Raw genomic sequence first — 25,851 nt, forward strand, 5'->3', positions numbered from 1 at the left:
TAATGTTTCCAGTGTCTACTGCAGTGGTATTTTTCAAAGGCAATAAGTCCACCCAAAAATAAAAATTCAGTTATCGCCTCACCCACAAAATATTTCTGGAGCTTCACAGGAAATGGTGTTGAAGCTTTATCCTAAACAGCTACTGGATCGGGACTTTTTTTAAAACAAAAAAAAAAAACAATGGAAAAAAACAAAGAAAAATGGCTCTGCGTAGCTTGTTTGGTGTAATGAATGTCTCCCAAATACCTGAGAACGCTGCAACACTGTTTTGCTGTGAAGCCCCTGAAATGTTCTGTGGGCTAAGAAACTTCACCTGACTTTCTATCGGCACGGGGGTGAGTAGATGATGACTGAATTTTCATTGTTGACTGAACTTGTCCTTTAAAGGTTCAGATAAATCCTGCTGATATTCGTGACCACCTGACTTTTCTTCCACTGCCCACACCAGATTAAATCCTGAACCAGTGAAATACCTGCACGTCTACGCTGACTTTTCATCCAGCATCATCACCTGGTTCTCCTGCCTAAAGTCTTTTGGCAGCTTTATCTATCTAACAGTCCAAACAAAAAGCGTAACAGCCTCACAGAGAGGCTAGCTCAGCTCTTAGTCTTGTTTATCTACAGCGCTGAAATTAAGCCGAGTTGACGGAGTAATTATTTTATCGTTACTGTTTGAAGTGGAGCTTCTGGAGTGGGGACAAAGTCTGTCTTGTGCTGCTAATTATGCGTTTAAAAAGCTTGATGTTGTGTTGACAATGAGCAGCTCTTCCAGCTGGGGAGCTTCTATTGTGTGGGTGTTTATAGGGAACGTTGAATCGAATGTAAATCTGAGTGTAATTACTTTTGTGTGTGTGTGTGTGTGTGTGTGTGTGTGTGTGTCTGAATGGATGAAGATGCGTACAACGTGTTAATTCAGTCATCAATAATATGTTTGCATGTGTGTTGATCATAACCCCTGCAGAGTGCTGAGGCCCTGCATGGTGCCCTGGTTGGTGAAAAAAAAAAAACTGCTGCAGATGTGTGTGGATGAGGTCACTCACGTGCGGCCTTAAAGACTTACACTGATGCCGAATGGCCTCACATGGACGGAGTAGCAGCGGAGGGAGGAGGGGAGAGGACTAGTGAGAGAAACAGACAGCATGTGTCTCGGGCCAAAGACTGAATTACTTGTTAGCTAAATCTGTCCCGCCTTAATGAGACATTGTCGTCAAAGTGGAAGATTTCAGCTCGCAGGAAATGAAGGATGTCCTAGAAATTTGTCTCTCGAATACTGACATTAATCAGCATGTTTGTTTTGAATCAGGCGACGGCTGCGATGAAGACACTTAATCGGGAATCATGAAAGGATGAGAAGAGAAAGAGGCCGAGACTTGGAGCGAAATAATGTGGCGGAGTGAATTGAACAAGAGGAATCAGTGCGGCCAAAGAGGCTGTATTAAGAAAAGGAATGGCAGTGAGAAAGTGGGTGAGTGTGAAATTAGCTGGGAAGAATGCTTTGAGGCCTTATTTTTCTGAGACTTTCTCCCCGACTACTGGTTGGACTGCCAATAATGCATCTGTTTCTGAACACAGCAGTGACTATGGAAAATCCCCTGGCAGGAAGACTCTCCGTCGCACAAACAACACACATCAGGACACAAACATGGACATTAAACCTGTGGATCTACCTTCCCTGTATCTATATTTAGATCTGTTATTAAATTGACTCTGACTTTGACCTTTGCCCCCTGCAGGCTTGCCCCTTTATATCAATTAATTTTTATCCAGACCTCATCTGACACCACATCCTCTCTGGCCTCCAGTGCCTTTTTTTCTTCCTCACCCACGAGCTACCAACACTTCATGCCACATTCAAGGGTTTTAACCAGGCTGGTTCTTGTTACAAAGCTGCAGTCTAGACTTATTAACAAATGTTGGACCCTCTGCTCTGTTATTAAGTCACCATTTCAAACTGGATTCAGACCTGTGAGGGCCTACAGCAGGTGAAACAAGACGAGGAAAGGAAATTAGTTACAGAGCTTCCAAATGTCTCCCCTTAGACTTAAAACTCCTGTAGATGCCTTCACTGGAAAGTTATCTTTTCATTTTTCAAACTCTGGGGACAGGAAGTGAAAAATCTATCACTGCGACACTGGATGTGGCTTCTGACCTAAAGTGTTTTTTTTCATCTTCTCTTTTCAAAATACCTTCTGTTGTGACCGAGTCATTTTTTCCATGCTGGTTTCTGCTCCTAGTTTTCCATGTGGAGATGTGTTTAGTTAGACAGACAATGAAATATAACAGAGCAGAATGATGAATGGATTCTGATGGATTCTTGCAAAAATACAGACAAACGTCTCTTCTGTCCAGCATGATCTCATTATGTATGACATATGAAGTCCGCTGAGAGCAGTTTTCAGATTAAAATAGCATGCGATGACTATTGAACCCCACTACGCATCGGATAATGAGCGTGGACGTTTTCGCTTAAGATTCTCAGTCATCCGGGACATTGCATGTCGGAGGCAACAGGACTTCCTGTTTGATCTCGATTATGAGTCATCGATCACCACTCATCAGGTTGTGGCTTTTTTGGGCAGCGCCTTAGAGCGCCATTTTAACAGCAACAACATTTTTTCAGGCAAACTGAAACGCATAAAAAGCAGATTTTCACAGCAAATTCTGACAGTAATTAGGCTTTTGCAATGCATGATGGGTAATAATTTGGGATATTACAGTCAGCTGCTGTGAATTCGATTTAAATGGCACTCTGAAGCAACCGTAGAAAAAATAAAAACAGTACATTACGAGGAAATACTGTGATTAGGGTACATCACTACACAGTAAGTTACACATGCTAAAAGGATAACATGCTAACAGTAAACAACAGGCTAACATGCCAACACACAGCAGGCTAACAGGACTACGAGTCATCCAACAAAGTACTCAGGCAAACATGCTAACATGCTAACAGGCCTACAAGTGGTACAACAGGCTGAGTGGCTAATGGGCTTACATGCTAAGATGCTAATAAGCAATATTGTTGGGTTAAAGTGAAAACACAGTACATTGCTGTAATGTTACTGTGAATTTACAGTAACTACAGATCCAATAATTACATCGACACTGTATTTTCACAGTAAAATTGTGTCAGGTTAATGAAAAAACACTATATTACTGTAAAATAATTTCTGCATACTACTATGAATTTACTGTGAAATTACAGTAATATATATATTATTTTTTTTTACAGTATATGATAAATGAATTAGTTTGTATGGCATGTTTGTGTCCGTACATGACAAAAACCAAAGTGGTCACACTCTTAGGCGAGATGAAAAGCCTCTTTTAATAAAGACAGATGAAGGGTGTACAAATAAAAGCACAAAGTGTCGGACAGCCTCTTCTTGAAGACATTATGGCGTAGCAATGAATGCGACTGGTTGTATACCTACATGAAAATAGGTCTGTGAAGACCGAAAAAACAAAGTTAGATGGATGGATGTTTATTAAGAAAGCTCATCAGCATCCATGTGGAATAAAAACTGTATTTAGTTACTCACAGTCATTGTTAACTTACTTACAATGAGGCTCAACTCACTTTATAACCACAATTCTCCTGCATGCACATCTGCCAAAGGCACCGTTTTCCAGCCAGGAGATTCTTCTTCATTCCTCCTCCCTATGAAGAAAAATATCTGCTGCTGCTGCTGCTGCTAACACAGCCAGCTTTCCACAGTGTGTTGGTAAAGGTTAAGAGGGAAAAATTGCTGAAACAGCTCAATGTGTTGGCATATACTGAACTGCTAATAGACTTGACGTCGTGTTCAGCCTAATGTACGCTCACGAACGCGCAACTTTGATCTATAATTGGTCAAGTTCAAACACGAAACATTACACACCCCTTTTCTGGCTTTATAAAGTCACAGGCTTGATGGAGAGTTGTTGAGTTGTGCTGTTAAGCTCACATTTTACACATTTTTAGATTGATATTCTCTGAATGTGTGTTAGATTTATTGTCATTATTATTAAACATGAATTAAGCTAGACTGATAAATCGACAGATTATATTTTGGCTGATATTACTTTATTGCATAATGATACTGGCGTATATCTCAGCTAATAAATAACAAGACAGTGCAGTACGATAAGGTCAAAGATATGAGGTAGTGTTGGTGGAAACAGTGTCTTCATTATGTCAACGAGAGAACTCTAGAGCCTTATTTTTCACACATCCAGATTACAGTTTTTTTTAACTGTACGTCCAAAGCAGAAAAAAACGTAAGACAAGTCCGACCATCAGAAATCAAAACAGGTATTTTAAGCCAAACCACGGTGCTTTCTTAACCCTGACCACGTGGTTTTTGTGCCTAAACCTAAACAGAGCATAACATCCAGTTTCATCGTATCTGTGGTTTTGCAAAAAAAAAGGACTTGACTAACATTTATTCTGGCGTTCGGGTCTTACTTCCTTCAGTGCATGAGTTTAGACCAGCGTTTTAAAGTTAGATTTTTCGCCCTCTATCATACAACCAGGCTATTCTTCAGCCAGGTCATTCTTTTGATCCAGAAAGCCGTCTTGTCCACACATTATCAGATCTGTTACCCAGTCACGGTCACCTTGTAAAGACAGTGTTACTGATTAGATGCGGTCTCTGATCTTTCTTGGCTCGCCGCTTTCTGTCCCTCATGCTTCACTCTCTGCTGGACTTAAACCAAAGACTTCATAAACATCAGACGGTTTCTGAGAGGTCATCTGAAAGATATCAATACTGCTGGAGCCAAAACAATGTCAGGATTGCTTTAAACATGATCACACTGACACAGATGTACTGTTAACACACTTTACAGAGCCAAGGAGGAGATGCATGAAAAAATAAATTCTGTCTCTATCTGATCGATATCTCCAACATTTATCCATAATCTCTACCTGGAGCTGAAGGAGGAAGGACGTTTGTATGTGTTTGTGAAAGATCTTTCTTATACGAGGCCACCAGGAAAGACTGGTGTGTTTTTTTGCTTGAATCCAGCGGGAGCACTGTGGAGCAGGCATGGCTCCATCGCAGACAGGAAGTCAAGTCTGCTGCGCATGAAGGTCTGAAAGTCTCTTCCTCTCTGACATCCTGAGTGCCCGGCCAACGAGGACCTGCTGAGTGCTGACTCTCAGCAAACGATGAGAGAAGACGGCCAATTTTTGAGAAACACTTGATTAAATCCAGAGGGGATTATTGAATTAAAATCCAAGGCTAAATTGCCGGCATGGAGAGGGCAGCTTCAGAAATGATGGATATGGAAAAAGAGAAAATACAGACAGAGGAAATCATTTCCAAACAACTTTTAAACAATGTGTCAGAGTGAAAGTTCCTCACTTTTGAGCTTCAAACACTGCTTCTGTATCACAGATTTGTAGGCCTGTAAAATGTACCACAAAACAATACAGATTTGGGTTTACGAGGATAAATGTGTTCAAAAGTTGTCCTGTTAATGGAAAGAAGGATCTCTTGTCTGGAGTTTTTGTTCTTGCATGAGCTAGATTTGGCAACGAGAAGAGCATTTCATTTTTAAAAAGTAAAGCCAGTGATATCCGTGTGGATTTGTCAAGCTTGGATCAATCCCACATAAACCTAAATGACCCCGGGCCTGCAGTGATTTATTGCACTCTGCTGCCTAAACCATGTCCACAAGCCTTTAGACTCACTGGTGCAAGTGACTGTTACGTAACTGAGAAGAATTAACCAGATACAGTCACACCCTCTCGGCTAAAACAAGCTTTTTCTCTCTTTTCTTTATAAGGGGAGAATTTCTCACAGACAGATTTCCAGGTGAAGACACGTTAATGCTGAGATGAAACACGAACGGAGGCAGAGGAGAGCAAGTCATGTGGAGTTGATGAAATATACATATACACCTTTACTTTATTCGAGCTCTTGGGGATGCTTCACCGTCTGTCTGGTGTTCTCAGCAGTCCCGATGAATCAATCACCCTGTCAGGCTGAGGTATCAAAGGTTCCCACAAAACCCTCCTGCCTCAGACCCACTGAAATGTTTGGTTCCTGGCTCTCAGCGCCTGGTGAAGAGCTTCTTCTCCAAAGCACTCAAGACTCGGGCTCGGACCCAAACGGGTGCCCTGAATTTAGCTCCGTCGCCGATCGCTGCCAGGAACAACGGACGGCAAATGCTGGAAAGTTTTACCGCCTTAATGTTGACACTTCACTTTCTCGAATAGCTTTCCAGTCCAAATGGGACAACGACAGCTTGTGTAGGGCAAACAGCACCCGCGATCCACATCAGGCAACAATGTGGGAGAGCTTTGCAGGGCGGAGTAGATCGTCTGGAGCCTAGAAATGTGCTGACAAAGCTCCAAGGGTTAGGGAGACAGACGAGATTAAAGATTCTGACCTCAGTTCAGGAAAGAGTCATATGACAAGTATGCACGGCTTATCAGATTTGCTTAGAGGTAAATGAGAAGTATTGATCTTTCATGGCAGGTGTGAGTGCTGCTGAGGTTCACAACCTTTTCTGTCCACCATACAGCTCTTTGAGACGCCTCATCATGTCCCAGATGTGTTCACTTGAATTACTTTCAGACTGGATGTTATTTCAGACTATTGATGATTATATAAAAGTAGATTTGTTACCATAACTTTGCATTCAATTAAACTTTCAACATTTAGGTTACTGAGTGTCAGGGTTGTTTCAATGACTGATCCATTTGATTTATCATCATTTATTAATACTAGTTTAACTGTATTATTTTAACAATCCTTTCCAACCATTTATCCAGTACATTTAGCTAAGTATTTCAACTGAGTATTGCTTTTATCTAACTTTTTCAACTAACTAGGACTATCCCATTTCAAACATGTATCCATCCTACTAATAGGCTAGTAGTAGGGCTGTCCAATACTATAAGCTAACTTGTTTTAATCATTTATCCATTACCTTTGGATAATTATTCAAACGGATAATCCATCAGCTAGGCTACTTAGCTAGCTATTCATTACTTTCAGCTAAGTGACCTTTTATCTATTAGGCTACTTTCAGTCTTTTCTCCATTGATTCATTGCACTTTGCTGTTTTAATCATTTATCTATTACTTTTAGCTAATTACTTGAAATGACTATCTATTAGCTACTTAGCTAACTATCTAGTACTTTTAGCTATAGCCTACCCATTTTAATGTAGCTAACTGGCCATTTATCTAGCAGGCTACTTTTCACAGTTTAGTCATTACCATTAGCTTCCTTTTTCAAACATTTAATCATTACTTTGCTTCAGCTAATTACTTCAACTGATTGTCCATTAGTTATTTAGCTACATATCCATTAGCCTAGCCTACTTTTAGCTATAACCACTTTATCAGTCAACTTTTACTGACCATTTAGGCTGGCTATTAGGCTACTTTAGCTTTTTCATAATTTATTCATAACTTTTAGCAAATTATTTCAACCATTTATCCATTATATTTGATTAGCTATTTGAACTGTTTAGCTAGGCCACATCACTCTAAGCTATCTATTGGACTTTTAGCTAACTGATTAGCTTCTCTGCTCACAATCACAATTCAAGTTTTTGAAATTTGTTGAGCTGTTCCACATTCAATGTGCCTCCATGGATACAGTATCTGCTGTAATTATCTATTCATACTTCTGTCAGTTCTTCTACACTTTTTCTGTAAACAAAAACCCAACAAAAGCCCAGAGAGACATAGAAAATAAATAAAATACAATAAATAAAATTGTATTTGTGATCGTGTCAGTGGCTTTCTCTCTCTTGGCCATCCAACATTAATCTTTGAAATTTTGGACAACTTTACCATTGTTGTGCAAGAAAATGAAACCCTCTGTGTGCGGTAATACCAGCAAGAATTTGATTCAGTAAAGAATACGGTATGTGATGGGCACGATCCTCCACCACTTGTGCCCAGACAATGAAAAATAAGGATGTGAAACAAAGCCACATGCGAGCCTCACTGCATGCTTGTCTGCGCCCACTGAGAAACCGCACCAACAGCGGAGCTCGTATTTCCCAAAGTGTGTGCATCTGTGTGTGTGTTTGAGGGGAAGCTCAAGAAAACAGCCTTCTTTGTTGCAACTGAAAGTTAACCTGACTCACACAACCAGATGGTTTCGCGAGGTCAATTCAAAATTCTTTCAAAGACTGATCAGCATGTGTTTAAACATCATCTTGGCTATCAGCGTACGTATGTCCCAAAGGTCCTATTGGATGGGATAAGCCACAGAGTTGAGTGTACGTTTCACTTTCAGCTCTTTTTTTTTACAGAGGTTTTAATGGCAGTTTTATGGAAAAAGTGCCACCAAAAGAAAAAGGGAGAGGAATGAAAGAAGAAAGTTAAACTCAGTGACTGAGACATTTCCCCAATATTTTCCTCTCTTCACTTCCAGAGGTTAAAGAAACTCTATCCTGAGTGAATTCCATCTTTTTTTACGAGTTGTGGAAGAGGGAAATAATTTTTGGCACACCCAAACTTTAACAGAGCAAAAAGTAGGCCACATTTAGACAAACCATCATCTTATAAATGAGGGAGACTTCTGTTTTTAAACCCTGGAAATGTCTCCCAAATGAAACTCAAGTCTGTGTGCCAGTATTTATGGTTCTGATAAACTGAAGCAGTTCTGTGTCGCTCACTCCAAAAGCAGTTTGAAGTCAGTTGTCATTAGTGTGTCTGTTCCCACAGGCTTCCTGCTGCAGCTGGTTCCTGCCACATCATAATAGTTTGATATACTGTATATATAAGTCCCAAAAGGCGTGTAGGTCAGATTTAACAATAGTTATCCATGTTAAAATAGAGTCAAACTATGCCAATATGTTATGATTCACTGGATGACATGTTCTCATTTTTTGACTCAGTCAGTTACCTCACTCAATTAGCCGATTCTGGCCAAAATGTTACATAATTAATAACCAAACCAAAATGTTGCCGATTCCAGTCTCACGATTGGAGTCTGTTCACCATGTGCTTGAACTCGACCATGTCAACTAAAACCGCTTCACCTCCGCATCATGACTCCACCTAAAGAAAAAGGGCGAGATCTCTGGAGTCTCCACTGGCGAACTGGTCAGTCCTAATCGCTGACAGGAAGAGCGGAGTCACTTGGATGACGGGAGATTAGCCAGCTGGAAGCCATTTGTACAGTTGAAGTAAACTTGCCCGTGATCTTCACACAGACACAGTGTCTTGTTAAAGTATTTGAACACGATAAATTGTAACTTCTTGGAGAAAGATAGTCGATTGTTGAGTCACCTCCCAAGGTCTGACTCGAGCTGTGTCAGTATTTGAAGATCTGTGGATGAAGATCGATCAACTATCTTTGTACAGGATGTTATATTTTGTTTTGTTGCTTTAAAATCTATTGTGGGTTGCATGGATGGATGAAGAGACTTAACTGTTACTTCTTTGAGTTATGCCCAAATATATAACTCCCATACAGGCATCATTTAAATACACTGGATTTTTGCAAAATGTGAGCGTCTACAGCAGGAAACCTTTGGAAACACTGCCCTCTTCTGGTAACACTATGAAGATGAGCAGATGGTGTAGTATACACTTTACTGATTTTACCACTCAGGTTCATGAGGTTTAAGAGATCAGGTTTACAGTACTAGACAGCATCTAATGTCCCCCAAACACAAGTGTTTACATATCTTAACTAAATCTTTTGACTGGACTGAAGCCAACCTGGCCATGTTTTAGATAAGAAACTCTTAAAACAAGCCACAGAAAAACAAATGTCGATAATAAGATGATTGCTGAGAATTAGTCTGGGAGAGAGCTCCTTGAAGAGCTTTCTTGTTTTCTAAATATCCTACATGCCTCACCAAATTTGGTAAAACTATGCTTATCGTGAACTTGCCACCATAAACAATGTTCCCTGGCCTGTGTTAAACAGCCAGTAACAGTGATCTGATCTTTATCGTCATCGTCCTCGTGGGAGAGTATAAAGAACTAAACTGAAGTAAAAAGAAGCCTCTATTGGTCAACACTCAATACAATCACCATGCTTTTATTTTTTTCCTAAGTCGTCCTTCTCTGACATGAATAACTGACTTTAAAACACATCTTAGAGTTTGTCTATAACTGCACATAGAAATAAAATAATGAAGCACCAAACAATCAAGCTTTTATAATTGAAATCCTATAATTTTATTATAATACATCAAATACATGGACTGCAATAACATTGTCTGAGTTTGGTGTGAGTTATTCTGACAAAGAAGAGCTCACTGAATAAGCAGTCTGGTTATCTGATACCTAGTTCACATGTGTGGCAGCCAGTGTTTGGGTTTGATTAACAGAAGTCAGCCTTGATGTAAAGGGAGACCCATTTGTGCGTTGAAAAGGTCTGGAGGTTGAGAACAGACCTGATATAAAAAGAACTTGCAAATAATTTTAAGTTTGCTTCAACCAGTGTGTGTGTGTGTGTGTGTGTGTGTGTGTGTGTGTGTGTGTGTGTAGGGCGGTGTGATTGCCATAAAGACAATATAATCTGCACCAATATAGGCAGTATTTCAACGATAATCAACTTTGAAGCAGATAATCATTTGAGAACTCAATGCAACCTGAACATTATTTGCAACTACTATTTGATCTAGGTCAAGGTGAAAGAACTTATGGGAGATAACTGAGGATCAGATTCTACTTTTTGGCAGTCTGGAGACGCTCGCTCACATTCTCCCAGCTGATGACGTTCCAGATAGCCTTCACATAGTCTGGCCGCACATTTTTGTACTGAAGGTAGTAGGCATGCTCCCATACATCGATACCGAGGAGGGGGATGAGACCTGAGGGTCAAAGACAGGAAACAATTATCGTGATGGCTCTATTTCATATGCGACACTGACGAAAGAAAGTATGAGCATAAAATGTAACTGATGTGCTGCAGAAAGAAAGTCAAATCTGCTGTCAACTGACCTGTTGATCCCTGCAGGGGATCCTGGTTTGCACAAGCAGTGATACGAAGTCTTCCACTCTCCTTGTCGTAGCCCAGCCAGCCCCAGCCCGAGCCCTGCACTGCCACTGTGGCGGCAGACATCTTGTCCTTCATCTTCTGGAAGGAGCCAAAGTCCCGCTTGATGGCCTCCATCAGCTCCCCTGCAGGAAGTGACACAGACAGGCGCTACTTTAGGGCAAAGCTAGACATTAAGAGCAAGGAACAAAATCAGAAAGCATTTTCAGCAAAGTTTGCAAATTTATTTTTAAAATCAATTTATTTTATTTCTCCTAAGCCTTCTGCAATAAATAATACAATCTTAGAGGAAAGCCATACAATATTGTGGATGCAAAATTACATTTAGGCAGCATCTTTCAGCACTAGGGGGCACTTGAGTCACATTTTTGCCCACCTGATGACTGTAGGTCTAATATTTACTCTTGCTTTTGAATGCGAAATCCTTATAAAACTTTATCTTACTGGATACTTTGCAAGCTACTCATTCACTTGTCTGAGCTTGCTCACTGGGAATGGCTGTCTTTGTTTTATATTTGTGGCTTATGATGAGCTAAAAGCTGAACAGAGCTAAAGAATCAGCTGTACACTCCCAGTGGGTTCAGCACTATTAATGAGCTTAACGTGACATTACAGGTGGCGGATATGTGGCGGACCCTGCCACCTCTCTAGCTTGAAATAGTGTTCTGGGGACCTTGTGTTCCTCTGAGAACAGCTTGTTTATTCAGTTATAGAAAAAAGAAATACTTCTGATTTTGGTGCCCCTTTAATTACAAAACAAAGTGTAGGAAAAATGGGGTGACAAGCTGTTCAGGTTTTGCACGCACTTCTGCCTTACCCTGTGGCTCGCCTCCTCCGTTCGGAGACAGGTTTGTCCAGAAGATGCTGTGATTAATGTGGCCTCCTCCATTAAACTTCAGAGCAGGCTGGAGGGCAACCTGTGCTGTCACATCTCCTACAATACAAGCCAAATACAGGCAGGTGAATACGAAGACATCAGATCTGTCAAGACATTTGACTGTTGACATTTGAGACACATCTACAGTTTGCTTTTGTGTTTGTACCCTTTGCTAGTGCCTCCTTATATTTCTCCTCTGTGACGTTGAGGTTGTTGACATATGTGGCATGATGCTTGCTGTGGTGCAGCTGCATGATCTCTGCGTTGATGTGGGGCTCCAGGGCACCATAGTCGTAGGTCAGGTCAGGGAGCGTGTGCTTCTGCCTCGATGCAGCTACCTGGTTTATAGTTTGGCTCAGGCTGGCTGCACACCTGAGGCAAAGAGGGGAGGGGAGAGATTTACCAAACAAACCATACCATTAGAAATAAAATTCAGTACAGGATAGTATAAGGCAGCCAACTGGAAAGAGAAACTGACATGACATGTTAGAGTATAACCAGTTTCAAATATATGGAGAGACAAAAGTAACTTGGCTACTAGTGATATATGTGTGATTAAATTGCACAATATTAGCCCAGGACAGCCTTACACAGTTTGATAAGCCTTCAGCAGCTGGCTTTCAGTTACCCGACATTATGACGTTAGTTTTGAATTAACATTCAGTAGTTATGTGGTTATCTAGATATTAGCTGAACGGACTGTAGGCCCCGGGTTAGGTGTGGTCAAGCGTGCCCGAATATAAAAACACCCTTTGTTTTGGTGCGCCACAAGCTAACCTTGCTGAACTGCTGATGTAAGTTAGCATCCAAGCTAGCTAACTGTTAGCTCTGCTAAACAACTGTCTCAAGTTCACGAGCAGTCGCCGCTAACAGGAGCCAGCTGATCTAAGTCCGTGTTCACTCTGGACAAGGCAATGGCACCAAACGGTAGGTTGATATCAGTTTTACCTGCGTATTTGACCAACTCTGCAAAGCATGTTCACGATAGAGCTCGTACACGAGATAGAGTTGACACTCTTGGTGACTGCCCTTGAAAGTGTGCAATTTCAACCTGACAGACCGAGGACCGTACCATTATGGTCGTGTGGGGGTGTGGCGAGAGTGTACAATCATTAGACAAACTTCAACTGCCACAATTAAAGCCACCACTCAATTCATAAATATGGAAAGATACAATAATATGGCTTGTGTGATGAAAACGTAATATGCTGAAATATATTTAAACACGCTAGATTATGCATTTACCCCTCCCTCCTCCCCTCTTCTATAACATTTTTCCAACTCGCCCTCCTGGTTGGTTTCAGAGGCCTCAATAAAAGTGCAAGAAGCACAGTTGAAGTTTCATTGTATATTTTGTTATTGAAACAATTTACTCACGTCTATTAATTATATTACATTATATTACATGACCGTTTTGAAATATGCAATGATATTGTGAATACACAGTATTTTATAGAATAAAATATATCCATAATATAACTATAGCCTAATTAAATTGCACATGTAGTCTGCACAAGCATAATTATTACAACTAACCGCGAGGTAAAAAATATCACGTGAACACATCATCTATCCATCGGAGGGAATGCCAGAGATCGTCCATGTTAAAGCAAATGAATCACTCAGGGATTAAAAACCAAGAAGACCTCAGTATTTGTGATAAAAACATAACTATTAGATGTTGTCACGTGTGCAATTATGTGCAACAAAAACAAAAAAATTGAATCAGGCATAAAACTCAAGGGAATGAGGAGCCTCAACTCACAATTACTGATGCACCAAAAATGATGTATTAAAGGCATTTTAGCAGCACTACATCTACTGCCACAAAAACTACATGAAGACCAGTGATTATCATCTACATATTGTTTTCCTAATTAATCATTTTGTCGACAAAATATCCAAGATACTTTTCCAGAGCCCAAGAAGATGTCTTAAAATTGCTTGTGTCATCCAACCAACAGTAAAGATGTTAAAAACCTGCAAATATTTACATTGAGAGGCAGGAACCAGGCAGTTACTTTGGCAATGATCAGATTATAAATCCTTAAAATGAACAGATTTATAGGTTATCAAAACGGTGAATGATTTTTCATTGGTAAATTAATCAGAAGATTGAAGCTTTCACATAAACCTGATTAATAATAATAATAGCAATAATAATAATGGAATCATAATCATAACAATGAGGAAATGCCACGTTCCATGGCTTTCTTCGAAATAAACAATCATGAACTATTGTCATTTAACTGTAAACATGACTGTATTTGAGCATTTTCCACAAGTATCTCGTCCCAGCGTCGTTTTTTCGGAGCCGGAAATCGCGGCAGAGTGAGAGGTCTTTCTTCTCCTCCCCCGTCTCTGGCTGTGCTCTGCAGCAACGCGAGTGCAGCAGCTCGGTCAGAGCCATTCTGTCCTGCCTTCAGTGACGAAGATGATGTTGATCACGCCGAACCGAGGCAACTACATATAAATTAACAGCGAGTTTTTAACGTAGTTGCAATTTTCCTCCTTATAAAGAACTAGCGAAGCCGAGAAGCCCCAGAAACATCGAGAGAAACGGGTCTGGTAAGTGTTTTGAGGGCCGTAGGCCCGATTTCTGCAGCCAAGAGCCCGCTAGTTTCAGGAAAAGGAGCGCAAGGGAGGGAGTCATTTCCTTCACCGCCATTTTGTGATAACAAGGAGCCGAAAACAGAGCCAAGAATTGCATGCTGTCAGGCGGAACATAAAGAAAATACAGTCGCTCAAACGTGTACCTTCACATCTTGTATTTATTTTGCTAGCGGATGCTAAATGTTAGTAGCACGCCAGAGTTAACCTTGGTTAGCTTATTTCTATCGCTTGCTATCCATCGTTGCTTGCCTGCCACACCAGCTAACATAGGCTCGACACCTCTTATGAACTGGTAATGTTCAACTTTTATTTTGGTCGGCCAGGTGGTTAACTCACTCGTCGCACACCGTTAGCTTCACTTGGTTGAGGGTGAAACCACAACATTAGTTTCAAATCAGCCAAGTTGTCATACATGTCATATTTTACTGCGTGTGGACAGTCGGCGCGTTACAGCTGAAGATGATGCAGTCGCTTGAACACACGACACCAAGCTATTGATTAATGATGTTTCCTGTCACTTTCACTTCTAGACTTCACAATGACCAACGAGGAGCCTCTTCCCAAGAAGGTGAGTGTCTTTTCTAGGAAACCTTCATGTCTAAATGTGAGCCTGATTATCTTTCTGTCTTCTGTGTCTAACCCACCCTCTGTTTCCTTCTCTCCAGGTTCGCCTCAGTGAATCTGACATGAAGACCCTGACCAGGGAGGAGCTGTGCACAAGGTAAATAACAGCTCCACAGGTAGAGATTAATTATGTTGTGGGGAAACTTGATCTGTTTCGCTTGAGCTGCTAATGTTTACACATGTTCTGCTCCTCTCAGATGGAAGCAGCATGAAGCATATGTCCAGGTCCTGGAGGCAAAATATGCAGATCTGTGTTGTAAGTACATCTGCTGTTACATAAAGTGTCACCCAATACGACAGGGTTTCTCCTGCCAGCAGTAATCACTATAGTGGCTGCCTGAGAAAGGGACACGTCTTCTGATGCACTTTCTTTCCTTCCCCTCTTTCCCCGTCTTAGCCAATGATGTAACTGGGCTGAAGGAGTCGGAGGAGAAGCTCAAGCAGCAGCAGCAGGAGTCTGCGCGCAGGGAGAACATCTTGGTCATGCGACTTGCCACCAAGGAGCAGGAAATGCAAGAGTGCACAGTATGTATCTATTCCTCCACTTTGTTCATGCATCTGATATGATTATGGGATACACAGTTGTTTTACTCAAAGCGAGAGCATTAGACTTTTTGCATTGTGAAGCCAGAATTGCCGATCTCTAACAAAAATCCAGCTGCTCTGTGGCTGTAGTTAACACTTACTTTCATTATTCATTAGTTATTGGATTTTTTTGTGTGTAGTTGATGGCTTTGACAAATGCTTTGCATCAAATCAAGTTGCCATGTCTTAAAATTGGCACAAAAAACCTTAAAGTACACTGTAAGATAGCAGAAATAATTTCTTAAAGCTGGAATCCTCCAATTTTCTCTCTGCAGACTAACCTACCAATTGACATCATTTCAGCACTGCACTAGACCTTGTATTCATTCATTTGCATGGTATGTAGGCTAAAAGTTAATAGTGTCAAAGAGGGCAGCCTTTGCTCTTATCAGATTGACAGCTCAGTGGATCACCCAGTGGCTTTATGGCGGCACATGCCATTCTTACAGGGCAGCTGAGGTAAACACGACACGCACTGCCAGACACAGGTTAGAAAGGTTTTTTAACTCGTGTCTCTGTTGTCACTTTTACCATTTGTGGCTGAAATAGTTTAACTCTCATCTGGCTGTTGTGTTTTGAGGCATATTAGCTGCGCCTTTTGCCTCTAATGCAATGACATTTAAATCAGTTCTGAGGTCATCATAACTGTGACTTCAGCAGGTGAGTTGTAGTTTGTTTTGAACTTGTCTGGTCTTCTTCAAATGACAATTCTCCGGGTGTGTCTTTGAATGCAGCTCATGTCGAACAAAAGCTTTAATTACAGAGTTCAAATGGCTATGTAATTAAAGGTTAATCCCGATAGTCCTCCATCTAAGTGTTTTGAATTTGCAGCAATCTGTATCTAAATCTATATTCTTTTGAAAGCTGCTGTTTGAAAAGGCCACACGCACAAAACGCTCAAGTCCTGACCTTTAGTAACGTCCAGTTTGTTATCCAGGGGCTCAGGATTGAAAAGTTGTCTGATAATCTCAAAAATATTGGTGGATTTTAGAACCAAACTGTTTAAATTCATCTGATATTGGGGTACATTTTTACATGTGACTTCATGACTTGAAACTGGACAAGCTAAAGGACTGGTGCTCATAAAATTATAAAGTACTTCTACACTTTTCCAGTCACTAACACCTGCTTGTTTTATCCTGCAGACCCAGATCCAGTACCTCAAGCAAGTCCAGCAGCCGAGTGCGGCCCAACTGCGGTCATCCATGGTGGACCCAGCCATCAACTTGTTTTTCCTCAAAATGAAGGCTGAACTCGAACAGACTAAAGACAAACTGGAGCAGGCCCAAAATGAACTGAGTGCCTGGAAATTTACACCTGATAGGTAAAGACAATCAAAATAACCCCCCTCCCCCACAAAAAAGTCAAGACTTCCTCATGCCCCCCACCCTCACGCTCACTGCAGGCATGCAGGAACAATGGTGGGGTGGAAGGCTGACAAATGCTGTACTCACCACGAGACTCAGACTTTACAGAAAGCCAGTCACTGCAGAACAAAACTGTTTTTGTACTCTTGCACTGTGCCAGCTACATATCACATAACCTAAAGTGAAAAGACAGTATGGTCAGGTGACACTTGTGTTTCAGCTCTCTCCCCTCGTATCCCCTCACCGTCCATGGGCCTGAAGGAGTCCGGACTGTTCCTGAAGAGGTGGTCACTCACTTCCCAACACGGATATATGCCCTCCCCGCACCCTCAGCTCAAACCAGACAGTACACATATTAAATAGGGGGGTCATGGTGGAGGGTGAGTCAGGCAGGGAGCATCCCTAGCCTAAAGCAGCAATTGAACATTTTACAGACAATTCCCATACTTGGTTTATAAAGACATTTAACTGTGGATTACACCACACACATACCCCTCTAGTCTGCCTGAGAAACGTAAAGACTTTTTGGACAGTCTAGATACATTGCAGTAACATGAGGACAGTGTCTAGGATTTAAAAGTAAGACTCTGGGGGGAAGAGCCACTAGAAATGGTGTTAAGACTGTGAGCGGAGCCAGATCCTCGGTCCACAGAGGACTGTGGTTCAGGCATGAGGGTCCAGTCGCCTGTGTCTCTGAACATGGGCCCACTCACGGTAGAGTGTATTTACATGTTTTATTTTGTGACTTGTTTCTTTTTATCTGCATTTCATTTGATCTTTCTCTTGTTTCTCTGAAACAAACACTTACTGCAGTGTGTGTGAACCAAGAAGCACGATTGGCTTTGATTGTTTACATAAAAACATTTGAACTTTGACGACGAATTAAGCTTTGCTCAATTCTTCAGATCCATACCAAACACACTGCTGTAGGTGCACGGAGTCTTGTTTTCAAGTTGTGAATGCAAATGTCTTTAACAAGTCATGTTATGAGTTGATGGAACTGTATTCATTGTATCTCTGTGTATTTTTGTTATTGACCTCACAATCTCTCCCTCAGCCTTTTAACGCTAATAGCTGATGAGACATTTATCTCTCACCTGTGTGACACAGATCTTAGCCACTGTTTTCACAATGAAACGCACGTGGAATCTGTTTTGTCTTTTCATGTCTTTTTTAAAACAAAGCCATACTACACTCTCACACTTAGTTGAGAGAGTGAGATTAGAGCTGGTAGTGTATACACAGCCTACATCTTCCCAGTCCTTAAGAGAAACTGATGGTTATGATGACCACTAAACTACTGAGAAGAAGTGCAGTAAATGCAGTTAAGTAAATAATGTGCAGTGCGTAATTTTAATGACAACATTAAGAATAACTTACATGGTTTTCTGAGCTGTTTAAACTTAAATGACTGCTTCTGCTTTTAGAGGGTGAAGTTGTTGAGTAATTAAATTAATTTAATGTTTATATTTAACTTTCCACTGGCCAGATGACTTTCTATAGGTATTTAAAGACTAAATAGATGGCAGTTATGGTTTTAAATAATGTGTATGCCTGTCATATGTTTGCAATTTTGGCTTCTTGGTTAGGGCTTTGGTAAAGCATAAACATAATAACTGCTTATGTATGAAATACCAGGTGTGCAGGACTGTTGGAGTGCTCTTTAACCTGTTGAGAAAGCGGCACCTCAAGCTGTTTAATTTGACTGTTGAAACACTTTCTCCTGTGTATTTAAAGTGATGACTACACGAAACAGGTGCCTGGTTCTGCAGTGCACATTTCCATTTTTGCTACTCAGTTAAGGGTTGATATTTAAATTGTAGTTTTTTTGTAGCGTGTCAATTTTAATATAACTCTGTGACATTTTTCATTCTGCTGCGAGTGCGTTTGAATGTGAGAATTTGGTTGCGGCAGAATTTCTACAGTTCATTTCAACGTGCTCACTTGTCGTCAATATGCAACATGTTGAATTAAGATAAAGTGTAAGAATGGATGTATTAGTTACAGAGAAATGTGGGTCTAGATAGTGTGCTGTGGAGCCACAGTGAGGACCATAGATGTTTAATATATTCATAATTGAATAATTTAGAGAAAAAATGTACTTTGGATCTTCTCAAGAAAATAATGTACATTTATTTGTACTGAACCAATTGATTCCTGGTAATTTTATTGGAATCAAATTGATAAAATAAGAATCTTGTTGTGACAACAGAGTCATTTAGGGATGGCTAGGTTGAAGAGTTTTGTTTGGTTGTGGATCAGTCAGTTGGAACAGATTCAGTGGCACCTCTTTGCCTGTCATCTTTGTCTCCTGGTTCACTGTGTGATGTGAGACTTGTTTCCCTTGCAGCCAAACGGGGAAGAAACTGATGGCCAAGTGTCGAATGCTGATTCAGGAAAACCAGGAGCTGGGTAGGCAGCTGTCACAGGGACGCATCGCCCAGCTGGAGGCTGAGCTAGCCCTGCAGAAGAAGTACAGCGAGGAGCTCAAGAGCAGCCAAGACGGTGAGGACATGAGCAGCATCCACATTTTTCAGCCTGACCTGTTTAACTTCAAGTCAAATCTGACTTTTAACATACTACTGTTGAGTTGGTTTTTGATTTTGTTCTTTTTCTGTTCTGATCTCCCATCTCTCCCAGAGCTGAATGACTTTATCATCCAGCTGGACGAGGAGGTGGAGGGGATGCAGAGCACCATTCTCGTCCTGCAGCAGCAGTTGAAAGATTCTCGTCAGCAGCTGACTCAAACTCAGGGGTCAATGGCCGGAGCGGGACCCAGCAGGACTTCACCCACTGCTTCCAGCTCATCCGCTGAGCCGTCCACCCAGCCTGAGCAGGCCAGCGCACCCTCCGAACCAATGGGCAAAGACTACGGGAGGGTCTCCAATGGACCAAGCAACGGCAACTCATCCCAGAGGAGCGAGACCACCACACCCAGCCTGTATCGGGAGGTAAGCAGCACAGAGGAAGACTTTCCCATGTCCCCCATGGTCTCCAGCCCCGGCGAAGCTGAGACCAAGCTGTCCAACCACTCGGAGGAGGCGTCAGGGAGTCAGACTGCTGCTGGGAGAGTGGGAGGACCTGTGGGTTTCGGGAGCCAGCTGAGTGCAGGGTACGAGAGCGTGGACTCTCCGACGGGCAGCGAGACATCATTGACTCAGCACTCGAATGACACAGACTCCACCACCGACCCCCATGAGGACAAGGCTGCCCTGGTAACCAAGGGCACCAGGACTGCAGGGTCACGGCACGCTCAGAACGGCCTGGACTCCAGCACGAGCGACAGTGTGGTTTTGTAATGTACTTTGACATGTACTGTCTTTTCTTTTTTTATACAATATACAAACAAGGCAACAAACGCATAGTCTGTAACACAGCACTGCTGTCCAAGACGTTTTGTTTTCACCCTCCTCCCCTCGCCTATCGTGATGCCTCTGTCACATTTGTGTTGCTAAACAGGGATGTAACAGGTATGGGTTAATGTTAGATTTGAAGTGAGTGGATGTATGATTTAAAACTAGTCCGTTTCATTCTGCTGTTTATTTGAGCACGTCTATGCTGTTCTTGTTTGAGCTCTTGACACTGAAATGGGGCATCTGGTGTTGTAACTCATCGTCAAAAGTCAGTAAAATCACTGAATTGCAGTAGCTTCGCAATATTCAAGGTCATTTTTAGATGTTGGCCTGTGTTTTTTTTTTTTTTTTTTTTAATGCAATTTTAATTTTTCATTGAGGAAAAAAAAATTCTGTTCAAAAGATTCTGTTGAATTGTGAGTAGTTTATATGCGATGTTCATATTATTCTGACTTCAGTCCTTTTCATGTACTGACCAAATACCAATAAAGATTTTTAATACTACTCAGTGAAAGACATTATTACTACCACCAATTTATTAATATGAACATTCATAACTTATGTAACCTATAGATTGAGATGAAGCATAAAAAATTAAAAGGCCTCCTCATATAGTCTACTCCACTGAGTCAATATTACATGTATAAAAAAGTGTGTATAAGGGGGGTTTGCTTTGTGTTAAGATTTGTCTTAATTTTAGATCATCATAAACCTCAGATGAACATAATTTGGCTATGTAATATGATCAAGCTTTATTAATCCTAGGTGGGAAATAAAGTATTACAACAGAATATAATTTTGAAGAAGACTGAAATTGTAGAGAGAACAAGTAGAAAAAATACATATGTACAGATAAATCAATCAAAAGCATTTATTGTCATATACAGTTAAAGGACATGTTTCCCCGTACAACATTTATCCTTTTCCTTCCACTCTGTATGCTGTTTTACAATGAAACAGGTATAACATTAAAAATATTTTATAAAGTACAAGAATATAAGATACGAATAAGATGGAAAATATATATACAGAAGTTGTGAATGTAATATATGAAAATATAAAAGTACAAATACAAAAGTATAAAAGTATATTAGATCCAACCAGCGTGGCATAGTAGCTACTGTAGAGTTGGCAGGAATGATGTGAAAAATAATATATAAATATATATTTTTAATTAATAAAAGATTAATACAAGAGTTTTGTTGTTTTTTGTTGTCAGCTAAGTGGAAAGTTGTCCTCCTGCACACACGGCGGCGCCGTGGTGCTTCTTGCCTCCAGTTGCACTTGCACAACGCCTCCTGAACGTTGCAGGTCCATGGTATCAACAGATCTGACTGCAGTGTGGACAAACAGGAACAGCACTTTGAAGCACGGACCCAGACATGAACTCCAAAATGAACTCCGAGCCTGTTGTCATCGTGTCTGCTGCTCGGACACCAATCGGTAAGATTTAACATCCGGCTTGACGCGAACACGTTAATTTGCAACACTTTCTAACGTTGCTACTTTACTGTTGCTACCAGTCAGTGTTTGCTAACATACACCACAGCTCGGTGTCACTATGGTCACACTAACTGTAACAGAAATGAAGTAGTATTGTAGCTACCGTGTTTAGTTGTAAGTTGTGCTTTTACAGCCGTATTATCATTTGTCTTGTTTAATTTGTAAAGTGGTTGATGTCCATTCATTCAGGCAAATGCGCCCAGTTTTGCAGCGCTCTGATTGGTTTCGCGCATGTGTCCGGAGTATTCTCTGACCAGTGATTGGCTGGCTGGTCATAGTGCCACGGAGCACGACCTTCCTATGATTGGTTACCTCCTCACAAAGGTGTGACAACTGTGATGTGACAGTGAGGCCACTGTGTGTTCAGTAAAGGTATCAATGTCACAACAGGACACTCCTAAATGACAAATAGCAACTTTATACTAAGTAGCTAAGTTTGTTTATATAGCAGCTTTGTTGATCAGAGGTCAAAAGTGCCTCCAAAAATTAAATTAATTGAGCAAATGCAAGTCCAGACAGATGGGTTTTGAACTTCACAGATGACAGAGACAGTTTTAAAGAGTACGAGCCACAACCTCATAGTCTCAGTCTGCTTTGTGTTGAGTCTGTAGAGAAGAACAACCAGTAAGCTCTGATCAGAGGACTGTAGAGACCCCTTGTGTTTGCCTGACTATGCAGAGCTCTAAAAGTGATCACAAGAATCTCAAATTAAATTCTGAATTTGGTGTCAGAGTCAGTGTGAAAAGCTTACAATCGGACCAACAAGACACCTTTTTGAGAACCTGGTCAAAAGCTTTGCTATAAGGTCAGCTAAGATAAACTTAATTAATCCCCAAGGAAATTCCTGTGCTAGAGATTGCTACAAAATTTACAGTACAGTAGAAACTTCAGTAGCCATCAGTGGGTTTCCCGGGTCAGGGTCATACACTGTACCCAGTTTAAGACAATAAACAGAGTATTAAATATTAGTGAAATATACAAAATATAATATAAACCAGTGCATAATACATGACATTAGAAGTAAGATAAGTAAGCGCATGACAAACAGGTGAAACTGTAGTGACAGTGATATAGTCGGGAAATTTGAACTATGGTTATTATCTTCATCTTAGTGTACAAGAATAAATTAATTCAACAGCATTGCATGCTTATCTACCCTCCTTTGTATGTGGAAAGATGAATATGCACCATGGTGTACTCATGCTACAATATCTTCTTCCAATTTTTACACAGGGACCTTGAACGGTGCGCTGTCCACGGTCCCTCTGCATGACCTGTGTTCAGTGGTGATCAAGGACGTCCTGAAGCGGGCCACGGTGAAGCCAGAAGAGGTCTCTGAGGTTATCATGGGACACGCTCTCACTGCAGGTGAAAGCTCAGGAAGCCACTGAGATCAAAGAGTGACAGAGGTCCAGGGTTCCTGTGTCATGTTAACAGCTGTTGAGCAATATTAGTCAGATTTTAAGTTTTCTCACTGGTGTTCTATTTTTTCCCTCTCTGTCCTCAAGGTCATGGTCAGAACCCGGCACGTCAGGCCAGTGTTGGGGCAGGTATCCCCTACCCTGTCCCGGCATGGAGCTGCCAGATGGTGTGTGGCTCTGGACTGAAGGCTGTGTGCCTGGCAGCTCAGTCCGTCCAGGCTGGAGAGTCCACTGTGGTGGTCGCAGGGGGCATGGAGAGTATGAGCAAGGTAGGCTTGGACAGAAGGAGTGTGTTTTAAAAGCGTAATATAAATTAAAAATGCTGGCTCTTTCGCTTACAAGTTTAGTAAGAGAATCAGACTGGCCATATTTTATAAGGCTCGATGTTTCAATTACTTGATGATGTCACATTTGTTTCCTTGTTCCACCAAAAGGCTCCTCACATCCTGCACATGAGAGCAGGTATGAAGATGGGCGACGCCTCCCTGCAGGACTCCATGTTGGCTGACGGCCTGACAGACGCCTTCCACGGCTACCACATGGGCATCACAGGTGTGCACAGCTGAGAATACATATGAGCAAACGGCCGATTGTCACACCTCTATACGAGTGTTCATTGTTGTGATAACTCTTGTGTATTCTTATCAGCTGAGAATGTGGCGAAGCAGTGGGGAGTCAGTCGAGAGGCGCAGGACCTGTTTGCTGTCCAGTCCCAAAACAAAGTTGAGGCTGCGCAGAAAGCAGGACATTTTGATAAAGAGATCGTCCCAGTCATGGTGCCAAGCAGAAAAGGTTGATCAGTTGATCAGTGATTTATTATCTAAATCATCCGTCTATCTCGAAGAAATCGTTTAATCTGTCCTTGGTGTGTGTTAACTGTAACACTTGTCTGTTGTCTCCAGGTCCAGTGGAGGTGAAGGTGGATGAGTTTCCTCGGCACGGCAGCAACATGGAGAGCATGTCCAAACTCAGACCCTGCTTCATTAAGGACAGCAGTGGCAGTGTCACCGCTGGAAACGCCTCAGGTTTGAGAGCTGGTGCTTTTCTAACATATGATGATGTCACTGAGGTTTAACTCACTAACCAGACAGACGTCAGTGCCAGCTTTTCGTCTGAATATATCATTTTTTTTGTAACTTTAGGTATCAATGATGGAGCAGCAGCGACTGTCCTAATGAGCCAATCAGAGGCTGCAAGGCGTGGCGTAAAACCAATGGCCAGAATCGTCTCGTGGGCTCAAGCTGGCCTTGACCCGTCTATCATGGGAACTGGACCGATACCGGCCATCAGGAAAGCGGTGAGAAATCAGAGGCACCTGAATAAAATAACTGGGAAAAGGCTTCTTTGTGTTCATTCTCGTTTCCCTCTGACAGGTTGAGAAAGCAGGCTGGCAGCTGGACCAGGTCGACTTATTTGAGATCAATGAAGCTTTTGCTGCCCAGTCTATTGCTGTGGTTAAAGAGCTTGGCCTCAATGTGGACAAGGTAATGGCTATATTGTGCCATTTTTGTCCAGTCTGCCTGAAGTACAAGCTGGATGATGTTTGTCTGCTGTCATTTGAGTCCAATGTTTGTTTTTATTTCCTCAGGTGAATGTGAGTGGTGGTGCCATTTCTCTGGGCCATCCCATCGGTATGTCCGGCTGCAGAGTGCTGGTGACCTTGTTGCATTCGCTTCAGAGGACTGGAGGACAGAAAGGCGTGGCGTCTCTGTGCATTGGAGGAGGGATGGGCATCGCCATGTGCGTAGAGAGAGTCTGATGAAAACCCCAACGCTGCTCCACGGAGTGCACTTGATCTCATCTTTTTAAATGGATAAGGGATACAGAAACTGTTTACACTGATATAAAATGGTAATTTTCCTGGGTTGTTCCAAATTACTGTACTTGAGTTAAAAGCAACAAGTATGTTTTGTGACTGGATCTCATCTGACCATAGCTTGCCAGTCTCACTGTGAACTTAAACTCAACCCTCCTCAGGTTGTAGCTGTGTAGCGTTTGGCTTCATTTTAGAGGATTTAAGATGTCTAGTTCATATAAATGTAGTGTATGCCGACAGCTTTAACATAAACCAGTAGTAACTAAGAATTGCTCTTACAACCTGGTATGAGATTTTCTAAAATGCTAGTTAGTCAATGAAGATTGGTTGTTTTTCCCTTTAAAATGACCCGTACGATTGAAAAAAGTGAAACGCTAAACTTGTGAAGGCAAAGCGCAACTGTTGCTGAGTAAGGACAGTATTTGTAGAGTGTAACTTGTGGTGTAATTATTTGAGTAGTTTCAAGCACTCACTTTGTTGCTCTGTAACCCTTATACTGACCGACATTCCACTTTCTCTTATCAATTGTGCAGACAGCAGCCTTGAACCACAGCTAAGTGCCATAAGGTTAAGTGTGCTAGCCTTCTCTAACCTCGTTCTTCCTGTACATAACCTGATGTTTGTGAAAGGTTCCTGTAATCATGTCAATAAAGAAGTATAAGCCATAGAGTTTAAAACTTTCTCAGTCAAAGTCATTTCTCAAAGTCTGCGAAATAACCACAGCC

At 41.5% G+C, this 25,851-nt stretch overlaps 3 protein-coding genes across 5 annotated transcripts; 2 read left to right on the forward strand and 1 right to left on the reverse strand.

Annotated features, from left to right (window-relative positions):
* Positions 1-9,984: 9,984 nt before the first annotated feature.
* sod2 (superoxide dismutase 2, mitochondrial) lies at positions 9,985-12,903 on the reverse strand. Its single transcript, XM_084377049.1, has 5 exons — positions 12,793-12,903; positions 12,011-12,216; positions 11,785-11,901; positions 10,913-11,092; positions 9,985-10,782 (listed from the first exon to the last, which is right to left on the reverse strand). Exons 1-5 carry the CDS (start codon positions 12,819-12,821, stop codon positions 10,637-10,639), a joined length of 678 nt encoding a protein of 225 aa, XP_084233175.1. The 5' UTR covers positions 12,822-12,903; the 3' UTR covers positions 9,985-10,636.
* Positions 12,904-14,212: 1,309 nt separating this feature from the next.
* Positions 14,213-20,890, forward strand: wtap (WT1 associated protein). 3 transcript variants are annotated; one of them, XM_084377914.1, is made up of 8 exons: positions 14,213-14,412; positions 14,988-15,025; positions 15,123-15,178; positions 15,279-15,337; positions 15,479-15,606; positions 16,812-16,990; positions 19,384-19,538; positions 19,674-20,890. In XM_084377914.1, the coding sequence occupies exons 2-8, from the start codon at positions 14,996-14,998 to the stop codon at positions 20,330-20,332; spliced, it is 1,266 nt and encodes a 421-aa protein (XP_084234040.1). In that variant the 5' UTR covers positions 14,213-14,412; positions 14,988-14,995; the 3' UTR covers positions 20,333-20,890. The 3 variants fall into 3 exon arrangements, with proteins under 3 accessions (XP_084234040.1, XP_084234042.1, XP_084234041.1); XM_084377916.1 differs by lacking the exons at positions 19,384-19,538; positions 19,674-20,890 and having other exon boundaries at positions 16,812-17,746; XM_084377915.1 differs by lacking the exons at positions 14,213-14,412; positions 14,988-15,025; positions 15,123-15,178; ... (1 more) ...; positions 15,479-15,606; positions 16,812-16,990 and adding an exon at positions 16,996-17,747.
* A 789-nt stretch (positions 20,891-21,679) lies between these two features.
* On the forward strand, positions 21,680-25,793 carry acat2 (acetyl-CoA acetyltransferase 2). Its single transcript, XM_084377274.1, has 9 exons — positions 21,680-21,829; positions 23,123-23,257; positions 23,398-23,579; positions 23,745-23,862; positions 23,959-24,102; positions 24,213-24,335; positions 24,453-24,607; positions 24,684-24,794; positions 24,899-25,793. Exons 1-9 carry the CDS (start codon positions 21,769-21,771, stop codon positions 25,067-25,069), a joined length of 1,200 nt encoding a protein of 399 aa, XP_084233400.1. The 5' UTR covers positions 21,680-21,768; the 3' UTR covers positions 25,070-25,793.
* Positions 25,794-25,851: the final 58 nt, after the last annotated feature.

Source organism: Pagrus pagrus, assembly GCF_965226575.1.
Source record: "Pagrus pagrus genome assembly, chromosome: 16".
Taxonomy (NCBI): domain Eukaryota; kingdom Metazoa; phylum Chordata; class Actinopteri; order Spariformes; family Sparidae; genus Pagrus; species Pagrus pagrus.

Excerpts from the sequence above, each read along its gene's own strand:
- sod2 (XM_084377049.1), bottom strand. The coding sequence starts at position 12,821 with ATGCTTTGCAGAGTTGGTCAAATACGCAG. Across the intron at positions 11,093-11,784 it reads CGGAGGAGGCGAGCCACAGG|GGGAGCTGATGGAGGCCATC; the intron begins GTAAGGCAGAAG and ends CACTTCCTGCAG. Across the intron at positions 10,783-10,912 it reads TCCCCTGCAGGGATCAACAG|GTCTCATCCCCCTCCTCGGT; the intron begins GTCAGTTGACAG and ends TTTGACCCTCAG.
- wtap (XM_084377914.1), top strand. The coding sequence starts at position 14,996 with ATGACCAACGAGGAGCCTCTTCCCAAGAAG. Across the intron at positions 15,607-16,811 it reads AGGAAATGCAAGAGTGCACA|ACCCAGATCCAGTACCTCAA; the intron begins GTATGTATCTAT and ends TTTATCCTGCAG. Across the intron at positions 16,991-19,383 it reads TGGAAATTTACACCTGATAG|CCAAACGGGGAAGAAACTGA; the intron begins GTAAAGACAATC and ends TTTCCCTTGCAG.
- acat2 (XM_084377274.1), top strand. The coding sequence starts at position 21,769 with ATGAACTCCAAAATGAACTCCGAGCCTGTTGTCATCGTGTCTGCTGCT. Across the intron at positions 23,258-23,397 it reads GGGACACGCTCTCACTGCAG|GTCATGGTCAGAACCCGGCA; the intron begins GTGAAAGCTCAG and ends TCTGTCCTCAAG. Across the intron at positions 23,580-23,744 it reads GCATGGAGAGTATGAGCAAG|GCTCCTCACATCCTGCACAT; the intron begins GTAGGCTTGGAC and ends TTCCACCAAAAG.